This window comes from Sylvia atricapilla, chromosome 1 (genome assembly GCF_009819655.1).
Source record: "Sylvia atricapilla isolate bSylAtr1 chromosome 1, bSylAtr1.pri, whole genome shotgun sequence".
Lineage (NCBI taxonomy): Eukaryota > Metazoa > Chordata > Aves > Passeriformes > Sylviidae > Sylvia > Sylvia atricapilla.
The window spans coordinates 152,844,944-152,867,046 of NC_089140.1; the positions used below are offsets into that span (position 1 = coordinate 152,844,944).

Consider the following 22,103-nt stretch of genomic DNA (forward strand, 5'->3'; position numbering starts at 1 on the left):
TGGGTTAGGGTTCAGGGTCAGGGTTTAGGTTTGGATCAGGGTTCAGGGTCAGGGTTCAGGTCTGGGTTAGGGTCAGGGTCAGGGTTTAGGTTTGGGTTAGGGTTTAGGTTTGGGTTAAGGTTCGGGGTTAGGGTTTAGGTTGGGGTTAGGAGTCAGGGTTTAGGTCTGGGTTAGGGTCAGGGTTTAGGTTTAGGTTTGGGTTAGGGGTCAGGGTTTAGGTTTGGGTCAGGGTCAGGGTTTAGGTTTGGGTTAGGGGTCAGGGTTTAGGTTTGGGTCAGGGTCAGGGTTTAGATTTGGGTTAGGGTTCGGGGTCAGGGTTTAGGTTTGGGTTAAGGTCAGGGTTTAGGTTTAGGTTTATGCCTGGCTGCTGCCAGGTGCTGTGGAGAGGGCGCTGGGTCCAAGCAGGAGCAGTGGGAACTTTGCCTGAGCTGTCCCAGCCGTGAGGGATCCCATCAGCAGCCACTCCACAAACTGCTGCCCCTGGCCAAGTTCCCACAGGCAGGGACATCCCACCACACCCCATCCCATCCTATTGCATTCCACTCCACCTCATCCCACCCCATCACATCTCACCTCATCCCATCCACTACAGAGCTCCCACAGGCAGGGACGTCACATCCCACTCCATCCCATCCCATCGCATCCCAACACATCCCAGAGCACTCCCACCCATCCCATCCAATCCACTGCAGAGCTCCTACAGGCAGGGACATCCCACCACACCCCATCCCATCCCATCGCATCCCACCCCACCCCAGCCCAACCCTGCCCATCCCATCCCATTGCACCCCACCCCATCCCACCACACTCCATCCCACCCCAGACCACTCCCACCCATCCCACCTCATCCCATCCCATCCACTGCAGAGCTCCCACAGGCAGGGACATCCCACTCCATCCCATCCCATCGCACCCCACCCCATCCGACCCCAGACAACTCCCGCCCATCCCACTCCATCCCACCCCATCCCATCCACTGCAGAGCTCCCACAGGCAGGGACACCCCACCCTGTCCCATCCCGTCCCTCCACTGCAGCCCGGGGCGCTCTCCCTCGCTGCCCAGCAGACAGAACCAGTCCCCTGTGCCGTGTCCGTCTGTCTGTCTGCCCGCAGTAAGTGTGGCCTCACAGTGTCCGTTTGTCTGTCCGCCCGCAGTCAGCCCGGGCTCACGGTGTCCCTCTGTCTGCAGTCAGCCCGGGCTCACGGTGTCCGTCTGTCTGTCTGCAGTCAGTCCGGGCTCACAGTGTCCATCTGTCTGCAGTCAGTCCGGGCTCACGGTGTCTGTCTGTCCGCCCACACTCAGTCCGGGCTCACAGTGTCCGTCTGTCTGTCCAGCTGCAGTCAGTGTGTCCGTCTGTCTGCAGTCAGTCCTGGCTCACGGTGTCCATTTGTCTGTCCTCCTGCAGTCAGCCTGGCCTCACGGTGTCCGTCTGTCTGTCTGTCCGCAGTCACTCCAGGCTCACGGTGTTTGTCTGTCTGTCCAGCTGCAGCCACTCCGGGCTCACAGTGTCCGTCTGTCTGCCCGCAGTCAGCCCCGGCTCACGGTGTCCTTCTGTCTGTCCGCCCGCAGTCACTCCGGGCTCACGGACAGCCCGAGGACCAGCGGCAGAGCGCAGAGGCCCCGGCCCTGGTGGCTCGGTGCTGCCGGTGACACCTCTGGAGCGGCGGGGACAGCACAAGGCGGTGGGTGTGGGCAGCAGGACGCGCTCCCCATCGCTCCGGGAGGATGCCGGGGAGCGGCTGAGGCGGAGCAGGAGCGCGGCAGGGCCGGGGACAGACGCTGAGCTCAGCGCTGGGAGGGGCTCTGAGGACTGGACAAGCTCCCGCACAGGTTGTCGGGGGGGTTTCCTCACCCGAGCTTTAGGTGGTTTAAAGTCCTTGGCCCTCTAAAAGCCACGAGTTGCGTCGGTATAAAAAAACAGAGTCCTCAAGGTCTGTTTTCAGGTTTCTCGCGTTGTTTATTATTCGATATCTCAAAATTTTCTCTGCTCCCAGCCGAGGTCCGGACAGCAGCTGGGACACGAGGCGACTGCCCACGATGGGATGTCCCCTAACATTTTTACAGATAACTACGTGTCGGTTATTTACTGTTTTGTACCAATACCCAGTGCCCACACCAGAAGTGACATTTCTACTTTGACCCAATCCACTCTAACTACTTTGTGCCATCACCGCCCCAGAAAATGGAGGACGAGGAAGAAGGAGAAGTACACGAGGTACCACCCAAATTCCACCATCCTGTCCCCATTTACTTCTATTCTAAAAATTCTAAGACTATTAAATTCTACATCATCTACTGTGCTAGACTACAATTTTCACATCCTGGAGGTTTGTAATTCCTTTTGCAGTGTTGGAAGCTTTTCCCATGGATCAAAATCAAACCCGGTGTCTCCCTGGGCTCTGTGCCAAGGTCTCCGAGCCCCCTCGACCGTCTCCACACCCCCCTGTCCAGGGCTCAAACTCCTTTCCTCAGGTCCCAGGCCATCCAAGGGGATGTCCTGGACTCCAACACAGGTGAGCTCAGGTGCTCACGGACATTCGTCGTGAAAACGGCCCCACTCACACACTCACACGCCTGTCCTCGGACACGTGCAGCCCCCAGCTGGGATCAGAGCTGCTGTTGATGCCAACCGGAGGCACCGAGGCCTCCAGTGATGTCCCAGCCGTGTGCCTGGATGTGCTTCCATGGGGCAGGATGGGTTAGGGTTAGGATCAGGGGCCCAGAGGGCTCCAGGCTGTAGATTCTGTCCCTTCCTCAGCTGCACTTCCTTACCGAGGTGCTGGGCAAAGGCTCCACCCAGGACGTGCGTGGGAGAGGCAGGAGAGCCCGTGGGTGGGAGCTGCAGCAGCTGGGACACAGCTGTGCTGAGGGCAGGGAAGCGGGAGCAGAGTGGCACAAGCTGGGCTGGGCCTCCAGGGCTGGGGGAGCTGCCCTGCTTCTCTTCATACCCCAGAGAGAGGAGAGGAGGTGTCTGGGGGGACCTGGCTGCTCGCCCCTTTGCCAGTCCCCAGCCCTGGGGCACAGCCGTGGTGCACCCAGGCTCTGGTGGGTGGGTGGGAGGGAGCGAGGGGCTCCAGCCAGGTCTGGGGGGTGTGAAATGGGACCTCAGGCAGGCCGTGTCCCCTTCCCAGGGTTCCCACAGCCAGGCTGGGTGCTGGGGTGGTCGGGCAACAGGGCAGGACTCACCTCTGGTTCCCTGTGGTGGGGTCAGGCAGCTCCAGGACAGCTGCTCTGACCCATGAGCAGGGCTGTGGGACTCTGGTGGGGTCAGGCAAGTCCAGGACAGCTGCTCTGACCCATGAGTGGGGCTGTGGGACTCTGGTGGGGTCAGGCAGCTCCAGGACAGCTGCTCTGACCCGTGAGCAGGGCTGTGGGACTTGGGGGGGCTCAGGGGCTCACCCAGACACGGTGGTCCCACCTGAGGCCAAGGAGAAACAGTGACCACCATCCCAGTAAGTGACGGTCCCACCTGGGGCAGAGCCTCCAGCCCCACTCCCCACTGCTGCCCGTGGCTCTGTGACCCCTCAGACACAGCAGACACCACCCATGGAGAGCCACGGCGCCTTTCCCAGGCCACCCCTGCTCCCCACTCCTCTCCCAGCGGGTGAAATTCCCGTGTACCCATTGCCGTGCTGCACGTGGGTGTGTCTGTGCCCTGCCAGGGGCTGAGCCGCAGCCAAAACACAAAACACAAAACATTTTGGTGTGCGCCCAGCCACGCCGAGCCTGTCTTGGCTTCCCAAGGCGGCGCCGTGGCCCGGGGCTGAGGATGAGGCTGACACAAGCCGTGGTGGTGCCAGGCACCTTGCCACCTGGGAGGGGTGGGTGAGATTTCCAGAGGCACAGGAATGTGCATTGCAGCTCGTTCTGGCGGCTCCCGAGCTGTGGGACTGTCCCTGGGTGTGATGGCAGAGGTGCCACCGGGAGCCGTGGTGGGCTCAGCCCTGCTCAGGGCCGGGCAAAGGGTCCTGCTCTGTGCCAGGGCATCCTCAGTGCACGGCCAGGGATGTGCCCAGGGCACAAATCCACTCCTGGGCCCTTTGGCTCTGTGTTTATTCAGAAAAGAAACGAGGGGAGAGAGGGTTTCAGGGTGAAACAGCGCAGAAACAGAACTGGGAGCCATGAGGACACGGCCAGGTGACCAAGAGGACTGGGAGGGGACAGGCAGGCAGTGCTGGTGGGGGCTCAGGGAACAGCCCCAGCCTCGTGTGTGGGGTCTGGGACTGCCCAAGGCGGGGAGGGGCCAGGCAAGGGACAGTGGGTGATGCTCAAAGTGTCCCCCACGTCCCTCAGACACCCCAGCCTATCCCGACAGGAGCTGGGCCCATCCAGCTGTGCTGGGACACGCACAGCTGGTGGAGGCACAGCTGCCAGGGGCCCATGGGAACACTCGCGGTGCCCCCAGGGCTGCGGGGTGTCCCAAAAGCAGGGACAGGACTCCGCCTGTCCCCGTGCTGCCCACCGCGGGCACGGCAGGAATGCCAGCAATGCTTTCCTTGGAAAGGAGGCGGCCTCTGGCAGCGCTGCAGCGCCCGCGGCTCGGCAGCGGCGTCGGGCGGCTCTGCCGGTGACACCGGCTGCGGCACGCCCGGCCCTGCCCGGCCACCACCGAGGGCCACCGAGGGCCACCAAAGTGCCACCGAGGGCCACCACACTGGGGGGCACCAGCGTTGGTGATGTGATACCCCCCCCCCCCGCCCTGACAGCACAGTGAGGGGAGGGACAGACCGACAGAGTGCAGCCCCTTGTGCTGAGCACACGGACAGACTGACTGACAGACAGACTGACAGACTGACAGACTGACAGACAGACTGACAGACTGCAGCTCCTGGTCCTGAGCACACAGACAGACTGACTGACTGACTGACTGACTGAGAGACTGACAGACTGACTGCAGCCCCTTGTGCTGAGCTATGGACAGACTGACAGACTGCAGCTCCTGGTCTTGAGCTATGGACAGACAGACTGACTGACAGACTGACTGACTGACTGCAGCCCCCTGTCCTGGGCACACGGACAGACTGACAGACTGCAGCCCCTTGTGCTGAGCAGACAGACAGACGGACAGCTGCAGCTCCTGGTCCTGAGCAGATGGACAGACTGACTGACTGACTGCAGCTCCTGGTCCTGAGCACAAAGACGGACAGACAGACAGACTGACTGACTGACCGACAGACTGACCGACAGACAGAATGACTGACTGCAGCTCCCCATCCTGACAGCGGGGTGAGCACGCAGGTCACACAGAGCGCAGCCTCCTGCCCCGCGCAGACAGACAGACAGACAGACAAACAGACAGACAGACGGACCGGCGGACCCCCGCTAGGGCAGAGGGATGGAGCAGAGTCTCCCCCGCGCAGACAGACGGACGGACAGACAGACAGACAGACAGACAGACAGACGGACCGGCGGACCCCCCGCTAGGGCAGAGGGACGGAGCGGAGTCCCCCCCGCACAGACAGACAGACAGACAGACAGACAGACAGACCGACCGGCGGACCCCCGCTAGGGCAGAGGGACGGAGCGGAGTCCCCCCCGCGCAGACAGACGGACGGACGGACGGACGGACGGACGGACAGAGCGGCTGCTCATAGAAAAAGGAACCTCACTACAGTTTATTGTGGCGGCGGGCGGGCCCGGCCGGGGTTACATTCAGCTCTAACTGCTGTCCGGTTAGCGGGGTGACACGAGCATGCCTCAGCAGGGCGGGGGCCCGCTGTCCCCCGGCAGGACGGGAGCGCCGGGGACCCCCGCCCGAGCCGGGGGCACGGGAGCCGGGGGCGGCCGGAGCCGGGGGCGCGCACACCCAAGGCCGAGGGGTGAGGGTTAGCACCAGAAACGGGGCTCGGCATCCTCCCGGGGGGTCCCGGTGCCCGGGTTCCGCGTCCCGCCGGGGCACGGGAGGCGGGATGGGGACCCCCGTCGGTAACGCCGATTGTCCCCTTCCCCTGAGCCGACGGCACGGGAGAAGGGCAGGGCCCGGGCTGCCCGGAGGGTGCCACAGCCCCGGGCACTCGGAGCGGGGCACCGGGGCTCGGGTTCCCCCGCGCTGCCCCGCAGGGAGGTCGGGGGGTGTGTGTGTGTGTGTGTGTGTCGGGAGAGATTTGCATATCGTCTGGAGCGGGCCCCGGGGGCTCGGGGACGGACAGACAGCTCAGCCCCGCTCCGGGGGGGCCGCAGCGCCGGGCCCGAGACCCGCGGGGGGCGCGGCCGCCCTCCAGCCTCGCTCGTGGAGGAGGGTCCTGAGTGGGGCCTCAGGGTGCTGGGCGCAGGGCGGGCGCGGGCTCAGCGGCAGGGGCTGCAGCGCTCCGGGGAGGACCCTTCGGGCGGCTCTGCGGGGGCACGGCGGGGCTGCAGATGGGGGACTCGGGGACAGCCGCGGGCCGCCACCCCGAGCCCGGCTCCCCCCGTGTCCCCCAGCCCCACGGGGAGGGCGGGGACCTCTTACCTGGGGGGGCCACAGCCAGGCTCTCCTCGGCCGCGCTGAACTGCAGCTCGGCTCCGTCGGGCAGCCCCGAGCCCCGGGAGCGCGGACAGCGGTCCCCGGAGCGCGTCCTCCGCAGCACCGACTGCGGACGGCGAGGGTCAGAGCCCGCTGGGGTTTGGGGGGGTCGGGATTTCAGGGGGGCTCCGCGGCCCTTACCTTCCTGGCCAGGGGGCTGCTGGGGGCCGAGGCGCTGCTGTAGAGGCTGAGGCTGGAGTTGGAGCGGCTCGGGGACAGCACTTTGGAGGAGGCGGCCGACTGCGTCCCCGCGCACCTGGCGGCGGCTCCGAAGACGTCCGAGGACAGGTATTTCTCGTTGATCTTCAGGTTGGTCCTTCCCTTCACTGCGGACAGCGGAGGCGGCGAGGGGCCGAGTGAGGGAGTGACAGACCCCGGGGAGCGCGGAGAGCTGTGCCCCACACTGCCCCATGCCAGCCCCGGTGTGGGACCCTCGCACCCACCTCTGCAGGGGTCGTTCTTCACCAGGAACTCGTCCAGGGCGATCCAGCCCCCGCCCACCCGCACCATGAGGGTGCTGCGCAGGATCCGCACCATCCGCAGCTGCTGGGACTCGCCGAACTGCAGCGAGAGGGATGTCGGGGCCGGATGGGGGCTCAGGAAAGGGCTGGGCATTGGGAAGGGGTGCCCGGAGCAGGTGGCAGCACCCAGATGTGCCCCTCTCCAGCCCCACAAGTGCTGCCCTCCCTCAGGGGTCAGGACTCCTTAGAGTAATGAGGCTGTGTCCCCTTCCTGTCCCGGCATAGGGACACTGCAGGACCCTGCACGGGGCCGTGTCCCCTCCCTGTTCCGGCACAGGGACACTGCAGGACCCTTGCCCAGGGCCGTGTCCCCTCCCTGTCCCGGCACAGGGACACTGCAGGACCCTGCCCAGGGCACGGGGCTGTGTCCCCTCCCTGCCCAGGGCCGTGTCCCCTCCCTGTCCCGGCACAGGGACACTGGAGGACCCTGCACGGGGCTGTGTCCCCTCCCTGTCCCGGCACAGGGACACTGCAGGACCCTGCCCGGGGCTGTGTCCCCTCCCTGTCCAGGGCCGTGTCCCCTCCCTGCCCGGGCACAGGGGCACTGCAGGACCCTGCCCGGGGCAGGCAGAGGGGCGAGCAGGCGGATGGATGGAGCCGAGCCCACCCCAATCTCAGGACAAACCAGAACCCCGGGCCGGTGCCGCGGCTCGGCACTTACCCGGTACCTGTTGGCGCTGATCTGCTCCACCTGGAAGCGCTTGGCGCAGTTGCACTGGGCCACTTGCCTGTTCACCTGCGGGGGGGAATCGGGCTCAGCTCAGCCCCGGGAGGGGTGCCCACCCCTCCAGCCGCCCCCTACCCCGCCCCACACCTCGTCCTGGATCTGGTCGGCGTCGGCGGAGCGGCGCAGCGGGTCGCGGTTGGGGTGCAGGGCGCTGACGAACTCGTAGTAGTCGATGAAGCCGTCGCCGTTCATGTCGAAGATGGTGGCCACGGCGTTCATCTCCAGGACGTTGGTGGGGAATTCTGCGGGGGGAGCACGGGGACCCTCAGCCCGCCCAGTGGCCGCCCCCTCAGCCTCCTGCAGTCCCCCCCCAGGCACCCACTGGAGGCCAGGACGCTCTCGATGAATTCCCGCTGGCTGATGCGCCCGTCCTGGTCCCTGTCGATGCCGCGGAAAACGTCCAGGACGCGCGATTTCATCTGGCTGATCCACTGCATGTAGCGCTTCCTCCACACCCCGAAGTCAAAGTGCGCGAACTCCTCCAGCTGGGAGGGGCACACACGGCCATTAACAGCGCTAATTAACAGATTAACAGAAGGACCCCCTCGTTCCCGCCCCGACATGAGCACTGTGCCCACGCTGTGAGGGTTTGGGGTGCACGGGATCCCTGTGCCCACGGCCGTGAGGGTTTGGGGTGCACAGGAGCCCTGTGCCCACGGCTGTGAGGGTTTGGGGTTCACAGCAACCCTGTGCCCACGGCCGTGAGGGTTTGGGGTGCACAGGAACACTATGCCCATTGCTGTGAGGGTTTGGGGTGCACAGGATCCCTGTGCCCACGGCTGTGAGGGTTTGGGGTACACGGGAACCCTGTGTGACTGCTGTGAGGGTTTGGGGTGCACAGGAGCCCTGTGCCCACGGCTGTGAGGGTTTGGGGTACGGGGGAGCCCTGTGCCCACGGCTGTGAGGGTTTGGGGTGCACAGGATCCCTGTGCCCACGGCTGTGAGGGTTTGGGGTTCAGAGGAGCCCTGTGACCACGGCTGTGAGGGTTTGGGGTACAGAGGAACCCTGTGTGACTGCTGTGAGGGTTTGGGGTTCAGAGGAGCCCTGTGCCCACGGCTGTGAGGGTTTGGGGTTCACAGGAGCCCTGTGCCCACGGCTGTGAGGGTTTGGGGTGCACGGGATCCCTGTGCCCACGGCTGTGAGGGTTTGGGGTGCAGGGGAGCCCCGTTTTCACGGCTGTAAGGGTTTGGGGGATGCAGGAACCCTGTGCCCCTGCTGTGCCCAGGTTCAGGCTCAGCTGCTCCCAGCCCTGGCCCTGCCAAGGCTGTGAGGAGGGGTGTTTTCCTGGGACCCCCAGCTCTGCCCCAGGACCCCCGTTTCTGCCCAGGACCCCCGTTTCTGCCCTGGACCTCCGATTCTGCCCAGGCCCCCAGCTCTGCCCAGGCCCCCGGCTCTTCCCTGAACCCCCGGCTCTGTCCCGGACCCCCGGTCCCCCAGGAACCCCAGCTCTGCCCCAGACCCCCAGCTCTGCCCCAGACCCCCGGCTCTGCCCAGGCCCCCGTTTCTGCCCCAGACCCCCGGCTCTGCCCAGGACCCCCGGCTCTGCCCCGGACCCCCGTTTCTGCCCAGGACCCCCGGCTCTGCCCAGGCCCCCGGCTCTGCCCCAGACCCCCGGTCCCCCAGGATCCCCGGCTCTGCCCAGGACCCCCGGCTCTGCGGTGCACGGGGGTCCCCAGGCTCCAGCAGCCACCCTGAGGTGTCAAGGCGCACCCATGTGGGGTGCTGGGACCCCCAGCTGCAGAGACAGGGTCTGGCACTGCTGAGCCCACCTGCCTCTGACCCGGGCCAGGGGGTCCCACGGGCGGAAGATGAGAAGAACCCCTCAGGACCCCCGGGGTGTGCCCCTACCTCCCGCAGGCGCTGCAGCGCCGTCTCCAGCCGGTACTGGCGGTCCAGGGCCAGCAGCCAGAGCTGCTGCCAGCGGTGCAGGAGCTGCGCCATCAGCGGGCTCTGGGGCTCCAGCGGCCCGAGCGGCACCGCCGCGCCCTGCGCCTTGCCGCTGCTGCGGCGACCTGCGGAGAGCGGGGTCAGGGGGCGGCCGGGGCTCCGCGGCGCCTGGGGGCGATGAGGAGAGGGTCCTTACGCGTAGCCAAGCGGCGGGTGGCCGGGGGACCCAGATCCACCGGCAGCTTCCGTTTGCAGCTCTTGGTGACCTTCTCCACGTCCGGCTGCTTGCGGTTCAGCTCCTCCATGAACACCTGCGGAGCAGCGGTGGTCCCCATGAGCACCTGGGCGGCAGGGCGCCCCGAGCTCCAGAGCCCCCAATGCTCCACAGCCCCACGACTCCAGAGCCCCCCCTGAGCTCCAGAGCCCCCAATGCTCCACAGCCCCCCTGAGCTCCACAACCCCCCGAGCTCCAGAGGCCCCAAAGCTCCAGAGCCCCTCCAGAGCCCCCCTGAGCTCCAGAGCCCCCCGAGCTCCAGAGCCCCCACGAGCTCCAAAACCTGCCCGAGGTCCAGAGCCCCCCCCGAGCTCCAGAGCCCCCAATGCTCCACAGCCCCACGAGCTCCAGAGCCCCTCCAGAGCCCCCCGAGTAAAGAGCCCCTCCTGAGCTCCTGAGCCCCCCCAGTGCCCCACAGCCCCCCTGAGCTCCACCGCCCCCCAGACGTCGCACCGGCCCCGCTGTCCCCCTCCCTCCCAGGACCGTCCCGAACCAGCAGCGTGCGCTGTGCTCACGTTGGGCTCGGACAGCTCAACGCACCACCCTCGACCCCAGGGCTGCACCCAGGGGTGCGGGAGGGTGCCCGGGGAGAGGCGGGGTTGGGGTCCCTCACCGAGTGCTGGGCACTGAGCTCCTCCAGCTGCTCCACCTCCTCCGGCAGCGGCTCCTGGTCCCGCAGCCCCAGCGCCTCCTCGGCCGCCGTGATCCAGTCCAGCAGCTGCGCGCTCTCCTCCCGCTCGGCCGCCAGCGCGGCCGCCTGCGCCCGCAGCCGCTCGCCCTGCTGCTGCGCCCAGCTCAGCACCTGCGGGGCACCCGGGGGGCCGTGGGGCACGGGGGGGACACCCCACTGCGGACCCCAGGGTCTCCCGTTTGGAGCAGGTGACATGGAGTCATTGCTTTGGGGGGAACAAACCGGTACCGGGAGATGGGGCAGGGTCACGGACCCCCAACTGCCCTGGGAACAATGGGGCAGGGTCACGGACCCCCAAGAGCCCTGGGGCAGTGGGGCAGGGTCACCGATCCCCAACAGCCCTGGGGACACTGGGGCAGGGTCACAGAGCCCTGGGGACACTGGGGCAGGGACACGGACCCCCAAGAGCCCTGGGGCAGTGGGGCAGGGTCACCGATCCCCAACAGCCCTGGGGACACTGGGGCAGGGTCACAGAGCCCTGGGGACAGTGGGGCAGGGACACAGAGCCCTGGGGACAGTGGGGCAGGGACACGGACCCCCAAGAGCCCTGGGGATACTTGGGGCAGGGTCACAGAGCCCTGGGGACACTGGGGCAGGGACACGGACCCCCAACAGCCCTGGGGACAGTGGGGCAGGGTCACCGATCCCCAACAGCCCTGGGGCAGTGGGGCAGGGTCACAGAGCCCTGGGGACAATGGGGCAGGGTTATGGACCCCCAAGAGCCCTGGGGACAGTGGGGCAGGGACACGGACCCCCAACAGCCCTGGGGACAGTGGGGCAGGGTCACCGACCCCCAACTGCCCTGGGGACAGTGGGGCAGGGTCACAGAGCCCTGGGGACAGTGGGGCAGGGACACGGACCCCCAACTGCCCTGGGGACACTGGGGCAGGGACACGGAACGCCCAAGAGCCCCGGGGACAATGGGGCAGGGTCACAGACCCCCAACAGCCCTGGGGACAGTGGGGCAGGATCACAGAGCCCTGGGGACAGTGGGACAGGGTCACGGACCCCCAACAGCCCTGGGGACAGTGGGGCAGGGTCACCGACCCCCAACTGCCCTGGGGACAGTGGGGCAGGGTCACAGAGCTCTGGGGACAGTGGGGCAGGGACACGGACCCCCAACTGCCCTGGGGACAATAGGGCAGGGTCACGGACCCCCAAGAGCCCTGGGGCAGTGGGGCAGGGTCACAGAGCCCTGGGGACAGTGGGGCAGGGTCACGGACCCCCAACTGCCCTGGGGACAATAGGGCAGGGACACGGACCCCCAAGAGCCCTGGGGACAGTGGGCCAGGGACACGGACCCCTGGGCAGCAGCTTTAGTAAATGTGGGACAGGGACATGGGACAGGTGACATGGGTACAGGGACATGGGACAGGACATGGGACAGGGACACAGGACAGGGACATGGGACAGGAACATGGCACAGGGACACGGGGCAAGGACACGGGGACAGGGACACGGGGACAGGGCTGGGGCTGCTGCCCCCCACATGCCGAGCACCCCCAGGCCTGTGCTGTGAGGAGATGTCCCCTGCCCCCCGTTTGGGGTGAGTGGGGCCACCCCAGGGCAGATCCCACAGGTCCCAGGATCTCAGGGCTTTGTGTGGGACGGGCTGAACCGGCCACACCAGCCCCAGGAGCCTCCTGCAGATCCTCAGCCCAGGGGGCTCCGGGATCCTGGGGTGGGGTGAGGGTCCCCAGGACCCTGCCCCCAGGTTTCCCTGCCTCAGCTCTGGGGGGGCTGCACAGGACGGAGCCCCCACTGTCCCCAGGGGCTGTGAACCCCAGGTGACCCCACGAGGGGGACCTCGGGGTGACACTGGCAAGGCCAAATCCCTCTGGGGCTGAGCACCCCCAGAGCCCTGCAATGCATTGGGGGGCTGCAGCAGGGAGTCCCTGGGGGCGGGACAGGTGTGGGGCAGTGGGACAGGTGTGGGACAGGAGTGGGGCAGCGGGACAGGAGTGGGGCTGTGGGTTATAGGGCCATGTTTTCCCCAGGTGTGGGGCAGTGGGTTATAGGGCTGTGCGTTCCCCAGGTGTGGGGCAGTGGGACAGGAGTGGGGCTGTGGGACAGGAGTGGGGCTGTGGGTTATAGGGCCGTGCTTTCCCCAGCTATGGGGCAGTGGGTTATAGGGCCGTGCTGTCCCCAGGTGCAGGGCTGTGTTTTATAGGGCCATGCTTTCCGCAGGTGTGGTGTTATGGGACAGGTGTGGGTCAGGGGGACAGGTGTGGGGCTGTGGGTTATAGGGCAGTGGGTTTTAGGGCCGTGCTGTCCCCAGGGGTGGTGTTATGGGACAGGTATGTTTTGTAGGGCCGTGCTGTCCCCAGGTGCAAGGTTGTGTTTTATAGGGCCGTGCTGTCCCCAGGGGTGGTGTTATGGGACAGGTGTGTTTTATAGGGCCGTGCGTTCCCCAGGTGTGGGGCAGTGGGTTATAGGGCCGTGCGTTCCCCAGGTGTGGGGCAGTGGGTTATAGGGCCGTGCTTTCCCCAGGTGCAGTGTTGTGTTTTATAGGGCCGTGCTGTCCCCAGGTGCAGGGTTGTGTTTTATAGGGCCGTGCTTTCCCCACGGGTGGTGTTATGGGACAGGTGTGGGTCAGGGGGACAGGAGTGGGGCAGTGGGTTATAGGGCAGTGGGTTATAGGGCCGTGCTGTCCCCAGGGGCGGGTTCCCCTCTGCTCCCCGCGCAGGGGTGGGGTCGGGGCTCCTCTCTCACCTCCTGGAAGCGGCTCTTGGCCACCGTGACCCAGGATTTGATGGTGATGACGGAGTCGGGGTGGCAGGTGCTGAGGATCTCCTCCCCCAGCGAGGTGATGCACTCCAGCTCCAGCTGCTGGCACTGCAGGGACTGCATCAGCTCCTGGGGGGACACGGACCAGGGGACTGCCGGGTCAGCCCCACAGAAACCCCCTGCACCACTGGGGTTGGGGGTGCCCGAATCTCCCCACCTCAGGGCGTTTGGGACCCCAAACCCCGCGTTTGGGACCCCAAACCCCATCTCCTTGGGGTGGAGGTGCCCAGATTTCCTCACCTCGAGGTGTTTGGAGCCCCAAACCCTGACGTTTGGAGCCCCAAACCCCATGTTCTTGGGGTGGGGGTGCCCAAATTTCCTCACCTCGGGGCATTTAGAACCCCAAACCCCATGTTCTTGGGGTGGGGGTGCCCAAATCTCCCCAAATACCATCTCCTTGGGGTGGAGGTGCCCAAATTTCCACACCTCGGGGCATTTGGAGCCCTAAACCCCGAGGTTTGGGACCCCAAACCCCATGTTCTTGGTATGGGGCTGCCCAAATCTCCCCAAACCCCATGTCCTTGGGGTGGAGGTGCCCAGATTTCCTCACCTCGAGGCATTTAGAACCCCAAATCCCATGTTCTTGGGGTGGGGGTGCCCAGATTTCCTCACCTTGGAGCATTTCGAGCCCCAAACCCCGACGTTTGGAACCCCAAACCTCATGTTCTTGGTATGGATGTGCCCAGATCTCCCCAAACACCATCTCCTTGGGATGAAGGTGCCCAAATTTCCTCACCTCGAGGCATTTAGAACCCCAAATCCCATGTCCTTGGGGTGGAGGTGCCCAAATTTCCTCACCTCGAGGTGTTTGGAGCCCCAAACCCCGAAGTTTGGGACCCCAAACCCCAATTTCTTGGTATGGGGCTGCCCAAATCTCCCCAAACCCCATCTCCTTGGGGTTGAGGTGCCCAGATTTCCTCACCTCGAGGCGTTAAGAACCCCAAACCCCGAAGTTTGGAACCCCAAACCCCGTCTCCTTGGGGTGGAGGTGCCCAGATTTCCTCACCTCGAGGCATTTAGAACCCCAAACCCCGAAGTTTGGAACCCCAAACCCCGTCTCCTTGGGGTGGAGGTGCCCAAATCTCCCCAAACTCCATCTCCTTGGGGTGGAGGTGCCCAAATCTCCTCACCTCGAGGTGTTTGGAGCCTGAAACCCCGATGTTTGGGACCCCAAACCCCATGTTCTTGGTATGGGGCTGCCCAAATCTCCCCAAACCCCATGTCCTTGGGGTAGAGGTGCCCAAATTTCCTCACCTCGAGGCATTTAGAACCCCAAACCCCGAAGTTTGGAACCCCAAACCCCGTCTCCTTGGGGTGGAGGTGCCCAAATCTCCCCAAACTCCAACTCCTTGGGGTGGAGGTGCCCAAATTTCCTCACCTCGAGGCGTTTAGAACCCCAAACCCCGACGTTTGGAGCCCCAAACCTCTCGGTGGTGACACCCCACAGCCCACACCTTGCAATGGGGATGCCCCAGCCCAGTTTGGGGCCGGCTGGGACGGGCTGACCCGGTGTTGGGACAAGGCTGGAGCCCACCCGGAGCAGGCAGGGGTCGCTGGGGGCCGGAACCCACCTGCAGCTGGCTCTGGCACTCCTGCACGGCCGCCTCCTCCTCGGGGAACACTCCGTACTTGAGCGTCTTCTCCGACTCGCTCAGGCGGCCCAGGAAGGAGTGCACCAGGCTGTGGAACTCCTCCGCCTGCCACAGACAGCGGGGAGCTGCTGAGGAGCCAGCCCCTGAGCCCCCCAAAGCCCCCCTGAGCCCCCTGAACCCCCTGAGCCCCCAGGGCACACCCCCGGCACGGGCACTGCTGTTAGAACCCGAGAAACTCCGAATTTCGGGGTGTAGCCTCATCCTGTGAGTCAAGAGGGAGGATTTTGGGGTGTTCTCTTTGCCGCCTTCTTCGTGGGTTCGGTGGTGTTCTCGAATTGGGTGGGAAGTGTCCCCACTGTGGGCTTTGGGCGGTCATCGGTGGGTCAGGGGTGTAAATAACGTGGGGTCACCTCGTTACTGAGGATTGTCCCCTAAATGAGCTCGGGAAGAGTTAGGAGCTCTCCGTTTTGTTTCTCTAACGAGCAAGTTGGAGTTTAGGCGTAAATTCTGTAAATGGGTGTTCCAACCTCACGGTGGGAGCGAGAGGACGCCCCACAGCCAGCCCCACAGCGGGACACGATTCCCTCTGACCCCCTGTGTCCCCCACACCCTGCCCATGGTCACACTGTACCGGGACCCCCGGGGACAGCCAGCCTGGCCCCTGGGCACGGCACCGAGTGACAGGGAGCGCCACAGTGCCACCCACCGAGCCTGGCACCCCACAGAGAATCCCCAAAGTCACAGAACCCCAAAGTGCCACACAGCGAGCCCGGGCACCCCACGGAAAACCCCAAAAGGCACAGAACCCCAAAGTGCCACACACCCCACAGAGAATCCCCAAAGTCACAGAACCCCACAGTGCCACACAGCGAGCCCGGCACCCCACAGAGAATCCCAAAGTCACAGAACCCCACAGTGCCACCCAGCGAGCCCGGCACCCCACGGAGCATCCCACAGAGCACCCCCAAATCACTGCCACACAGCGAGCCCGAGCACCCCACAGAAACCCCCAAAAGGCACAGCCCCCACACCACCCAGGCGGCCCAGAAGACACCCCAAAATGCACGGCCACCCATCGAGCCTGGGCACCCCACAGACCACCCCACAGAGCATCCCCCAAATCACTGTCACACACCTCAGAGAGCCCCACAGAACATCCCAAAAGACACAGAACCCCACAGTGCCACACACCGAGCCCAGACACCCCACAGAGAGTCCCCAAAGTCACAGAACCCCACAGTGCCACACACCGAGCCCGGGCACCCCACAGAGAATCCCACAGAGCACCCCCAAATCACTGCCACACAGTGAGCCCGAGCACCCCACAGAAAACCCCAAAAAACACAGAACCCCACAGTGCCACACACCCCACAGCAAACCCCAAAAGGCACAGCCCCTACACCACCCAGGCGGCCCAGAAGACACCCCAAAAAGCACGGCCAGCCACAACCCAAGGACCCCATAGAGCATCCCCAAAGCACGGCCACCCAGCGCCCCACAGAGCATCCCACAGAGCATCCCCCAAATCACTGCCACACACCTGAGAGAGCCCCAAAAGGCACAGAACCCCACAGCCCAATGCAGCCTCACTCCGAGCCCAGACACCCCACAGAACACCCCAAAGGCACAGAACCCCACAGTGCCACACAGCGAGCCCGGCACCCCACAGAGAATCCCACAGAGCATCCCCCAAATCACTGCCACACACCGAGCCTGGCACCCCACAGCAAACCCCAAAAGGCACAGAACCCCACACCACCTAGGCGGCCCAGAAGACACCCCAAAATGCACGGCCACCCACGGAGCACCCCAAATCCCTGCCACCCACCAGCCCAGGCACCTCAGAGAGCCCAAAAAGACATAGAACCCCACAGCCCAATGCAGCCTCACTCCGAGCCCAGACACCCCACAGAGAACCCCAAAGTCACAGAACCCCACAGCGCCACCCACCCCACAGAGAACCCCAAAGGCACACCACCCAGGCGGCCCAGAAGACACCCCAAAAAGCACGGAGCACCCCAAATCCCACCATCCCACCCTCCCCCGCCCATCCCCTGTCCCCACCCCGGTCCCCCCGGGCTCACCTGGCGCAGCGCCGCCTCCAGCCGCGCCTGTTTGCACAGGGACAATTTGCAGACCAGGTCCCAGCGGGAGCTGAGCTCGTCCACCTGCCGCTGCAGCCACTGCGAGTCCACGCTGCTGCTGCCGCGGGTCAGCGCCCGCACCGAGCGCTTCAGCGTCTTGATGCAGCTGGCGCGTTTGCCCAGCTCCTTCTGGAACACCTGGAACGGCAGCGGGAGGGTGGGATGGGCTCCCGGGGGGACCGCAGGGCTGGGCCGGGCTGCCCTGAACCCCAAAATCGTCCCAGGAGTCACACGGGGCTGCCCTGGACCTCAAAATCGTCACAAAAATGGGTATAGGGATCCCCTGAACCCCCAAATCCTCACAAAAATGGGTATCGGGATCCCCTGAACCCCCAAAATCTTCCCAGCAGTCACACAGGGTATCCCTGAACCCCCAAATCGTCACAAAAATGGGCACAGGGCTGCCCTGAACCCCCAAATCAGCACAAAAATGGGTACTGGGGTCCCCCGAACCCCCAAATCCTCCCAGGAGTCACACAGGGCTGCCCTGAACCCCCAAATCGTCACAAAAATGGGTATAGGGCTGCCCTGAACCACCAAATCCTCACAGCAGTCACACAGGGCTGGGCTGGGCTGCCCTGAACCCCAAAATCGTCACAAAAATGGGTACTGGGGTCATCTGAACCCCCAAAATCCTCACAAAAATGGGTACTGGGGTCATCTGAACCCCCAAAATCGTCACAAAAATGGGTACTGGGGTCATCTGAACCCCCAAAGTCGTCACAAAAATGGGTATAGGGCTGCCTTGAACCCCAAAAATCCTCACAAAAATGGGTATAGGGTTGCCCTGAACCCCCAAATCCTCCCAGGAGTCACACAGGGTATCCCTGAACCCCCAAATCGTCACAGAAATGGGTATAGGGCTGCCCTGAACCCCAAATCCTCACAAAACGGGTACAGAGCTCTCCTGAACCCCAAAAATCCTCACAAAAATGGGTACAGGGTTCCCCTGAATCCCCAAACCCTCCCAGCAATGGTCACAGGGCTCCTCTAAACCCCCAAAATCCTCACAGAAATGGGTATAGGGCTGCCCTGAACCCCCCAAATCCTCACAGAAATTGGTACAGGGCTTTCCTGGATCCCAAAAATCCTCACAAAAATGGGTACAGGGTTCCCCTGAATCCCCAAACCCTCCCAGCAATGGTCACAGGGCTCCTCTAAACCCCCAAAATCCTCACAGAAATGGGTATAGGGCTGCCCTGAACCCCAAACCCTCCCAGCAGTCACACAGGGCTGCCCTGAACCCCCAAATCGTCACAGAAATGGGTATAGGGATCCCCTGAACCCCCAAACCCTCAAAAAATGGGTACAGGGCTGCCCTGAACCTCAAAAATCCTCACAAAAATGGGTAAGGGGCTTCCCAGAACTCCCAAAATCCTCATAAAAATGGGTACACGGCTGCCCAGAACCCCCAAATCCTCCCAGGAGTCACACAGGGTACTCCTGAACCCCCAAACCCTCACAAAAATATGTACAGGGCTGCCCTGAACCCCCAAAATCCTCACAAAAATGGGTACAGAGCTCTCCTGAACCCCCAAATCCCCAGAAAAATGGGTACAGAGCTCTCCTGAACCCCAAAAATCCTCACAAAAATGGGTATAGGGCTGCCCTGAACCCCCAAACCCTCCCAGCAGTCACACAGGGTATCCCTGAACCCCCAAATCGTCACAAAAATGGGCACAGGGCTCCCCTGAACCCCCAAAATCCTCACAAAAAATGGGTATAGGGATCCCCTGAACCCCCAAACCCTCAAAAAATGGGTACAGGGCTGCCCTGAACCCCAAATCCTCCCAGGAGTCATACAGGGCTGCCCTGAACCCCCAAATCACCACAAAAATGGGTACAGGGCTCTCCTGAAACCCCCAAAAATCCTCACAGCAATGGCTACTGGAGCCCTGAGAACCCCCAAACCTCACAAAAATGGACACAAAGCTCCCCCGCACCCCAAACCTTCCCCAGCTCTGGGGTCCCCTGAGCCCCCGGTGCTGACCCAGGCGGAGGGTCACCTCGGGTCACTCAGGGGTCACTCAGGGGTCACTCCTGCGGGACGCCCCCACCTTGTGTTTGTCCATCAGGTCCCCGACCATGTCGCGGTCCCCTCCCACGGGCACGTCCTCGCTGAGCTGCGGCTCGGCGCGGTACAGCCAGTCCATGAGCGCCTGCAGCGCGTCCGTGAACTTCCCCGAGAAGAGCAGGCTCTCCTCCAGCTTGTGCTGCCTGCGGGGCCACGGGGATGTGGGGGCTCCCACGGAGACACCCCATGGGGACACCCCACGGGGACACCTTATAGGGTCACCCCATAGGGCTACCCCATGGAGACATCCCATGGGGACACCCCACGGAGACACCCCATAGGGCCACCTTATAGGGTCACCCCACGGAGACACCCCATGGGGACACCCCATAGGGCTACCCCATAGGGTCACCCCATAGGGCTACCCCACGGAGCCACCCCACGGAGACACCCCTGGAGGTGATCCCATAGAGACACCCCACGGAGTCACCCCACGGAGTCACTCCACGGGGACACCCCATAGGGCTACCCCATAGGGCTACCCCACGGAGACACCCCACGGGGACACCCCATAGGGACACCCCACGGGGACACCCCATAGGGCTACCCCATAGGGCTACCCCACGGAGTCACCCCACAGAGATACCCCACGGAGACACCCCACAGGGTCACCCTACAGAGTCACCCCACGGAGATACCCCACGGAGACACCCCACGGAGACACCCCATATGGCTACCCCATAGGGCTACCCCATAGGGCTACCCCACGGAGACACCCAACAGAGACAACCTATAGGGTCACCCCAGGGAGTCACCCCACGGGGACACCCCTGGGAGACACCCTACAGGGCCACCCTACAGAGTCACCCCACGGAGACACCCCACAGAGACACCCCTGGAGGTGATCCCATAGAGACACCCCATAGGGTCACCCCACAGAGACACCCTATAGGATCAGATCATCCCACGGAGTCACCCCACGGAGACACTCTACAGAGCCACCCCATGGTGACACCCCATGGAGTCACCCCACGGAGACACCCCACGGAGACACCCCATAGGGCCACCCCACGGGGCCACCTTATAGGGCCACCCCTGGGAGACACCCTACAGGGTCACCCCATAGAGACATCCCATAGGGCCACCCCACAGGGTCACCCCACAGAGACATCCCACGGAGACACCCCACGGAGACACCCCACGGAGACACCCCACGGAGACACCCCACGGAGACACCCCTGGAGGTGACCCCATAGAGACACCCCATAGGGTCACCCCACAGGGTCACCCCACAGGGTCACCCCACAGGGTCACCCCACAGAGACACCCCATAGGATCATCCCACGGAGTCACCCCACGGAGACACTCTACAGAGACACCCTACAGGGTCACCCCACGGAGTCACCCCAAGGAGTCACCCCACGGAGACACCCTACAGGGCCACCCTATGGAGTCATCCCACAGGGCCACCCTACAAAGACACACTAGAGGGCCACCCTACAGAGACACCCCACGGAGTCACCTCCCAGGCCACCCTACAGAGACACCCTACAGGGCCACCCCTGGAGGTGACCCCACAGAGATACCCCACAGAGACACTCCATAGGGTCACCCCATAGAGACACTCCATGGAGACACCCTATGGAGTCATCCCACAGGGCCACCCCACAGAGACACACTAGAGGGCCACCCTACAGAGACACCCCACGGAGACACCCCTGGAGTGACCCCACAGAGACACCCCATAGGGCCACCCCATGGAGGCATCCCACAGAGACACCCCACGGAGTCACCCCACAGAGACACCCCACGGGGCCACCTCCCAGGGCCACCCTACAGAGCCACCCCTGGAGGTGACCCCATAGAGACACCCCACAGAGCCACCCACGGAGACACCCCACGGAGACACCCCACGGAGTAGGCAGCACCGCTGTGGACAGGGATAGGTCCTGGCACGCCAGCGAGCAGAGAACAGATTGTGCCATCCCATACGATTTCCGTTCCTAATCCCATCCCCCTGCATCCCAACCCCATCCCCATCCCACCCTCACCTCATTCCCATCCCATCCCCCTGTATCCCAACCCCTTTCCCATCCCATCCCCCTCTCTCCCAGCCCCATTCCCATCCCATCCCCCTGTATCCCAACCCCTTTCCCATCCCATCCCCCTCTCTCCCAGCCCCATTCCCATCCCCTCCCGCCCTCACCTCTCTGCGGCGTGGCTGCACAGCGCGTCCCAGCGCTCCTTCAGCTCCCCGAGCAGCTCCTCCAGCGGCTGCAGGTCCTGGGGCAGCCGCGCCGCCTCCCGCAGCGCCCTCCCGCTCCGCAGCGTGGCCTCGTACACCGGCCTCTTGGCCCGCAGCACCTTCTGGAACGCCTGGGGACCCCCCGAACCGCGCCGGTGGGTGCTGGGACCCCCGGCTGGGGCGGGGGGATAGCCCTTCCTCTCCCCACAGCTCTGGGATGGGTGGGATGGCAACACCCAGCACGCCCCCCGAGGTCTCCCAGCTCTGCGGGATGTCCCCGGAGATTTATCCAACCCTCCCGGCGCTGGGTGTTCCCCGTGGGAGGTGGGGATCCCCCCGTTCTGCAGCGCCGGGACCCCCAGTTCTGCACCCCACCTTGTGCTCAGCCAGCTGGCACTTGATCTCCTCCTGGCTGGTGGCAGCGTCCTGCGGCTCCTCCAGCCTCTGCTCCACCTCGTCCATCCAGTCCAGCAGCAGCCGCCGGGACTCGCTGAACTGCGGGGCAGGGGAGGGCGGGCTGAGGGGCTCGGGGGGCTGCAGGGGGCTCGGGGGGCTGCAGGGGGCTCGGGTGTGGGGGCTCGGGGGGCTCAGGGGGCTGGGAGCTCAGCTGTGGGGGCTCGGGGGGCTGCAGGGGGCTCGGGGGGCTTCAGGGGGCTCAGGGGGCTGCAGGGGGCTCGGGGGGCTCAGGGAGCTCGGGGGGCTGCAGGGCAGGCTGTG

General features: G+C 64.5%; 1 protein-coding gene across 1 annotated transcript in view; it reads right to left on the reverse strand.

Annotated features, from left to right (window-relative positions):
* Positions 1-6,077: 6,077 nt before the first annotated feature.
* The window catches only part of LOC136361659 (microtubule-actin cross-linking factor 1, isoforms 6/7-like), a 38,465-nt gene continuing 22,439 nt past the window's right edge, over positions 6,078-22,103 (reverse strand). The window contains exons 25-40 of the mRNA XM_066319750.1: positions 21,762-21,881; positions 21,348-21,517; positions 19,185-19,344; positions 17,068-17,265; positions 14,963-15,088; positions 13,317-13,460; positions 10,527-10,715; positions 9,836-9,950; positions 9,601-9,764; positions 8,074-8,236; positions 7,839-7,993; positions 7,686-7,760; positions 6,947-7,064; positions 6,645-6,829; positions 6,450-6,570; positions 6,078-6,333 (exon numbers count right to left, since the gene is read on the reverse strand). Of these exons, the coding sequence (XP_066175847.1) occupies positions 6,287-6,333; positions 6,450-6,570; positions 6,645-6,829; positions 6,947-7,064; positions 7,686-7,760; positions 7,839-7,993; positions 8,074-8,236; positions 9,601-9,764; positions 9,836-9,950; positions 10,527-10,715; positions 13,317-13,460; positions 14,963-15,088; positions 17,068-17,265; positions 19,185-19,344; positions 21,348-21,517; positions 21,762-21,881 (2,250 nt within the window). The 3' untranslated portion in view covers positions 6,078-6,286. The remainder of the gene's footprint in view (positions 6,334-6,449; positions 6,571-6,644; positions 6,830-6,946; positions 7,065-7,685; positions 7,761-7,838; positions 7,994-8,073; positions 8,237-9,600; positions 9,765-9,835; positions 9,951-10,526; positions 10,716-13,316; positions 13,461-14,962; positions 15,089-17,067; positions 17,266-19,184; positions 19,345-21,347; positions 21,518-21,761; positions 21,882-22,103) is intronic.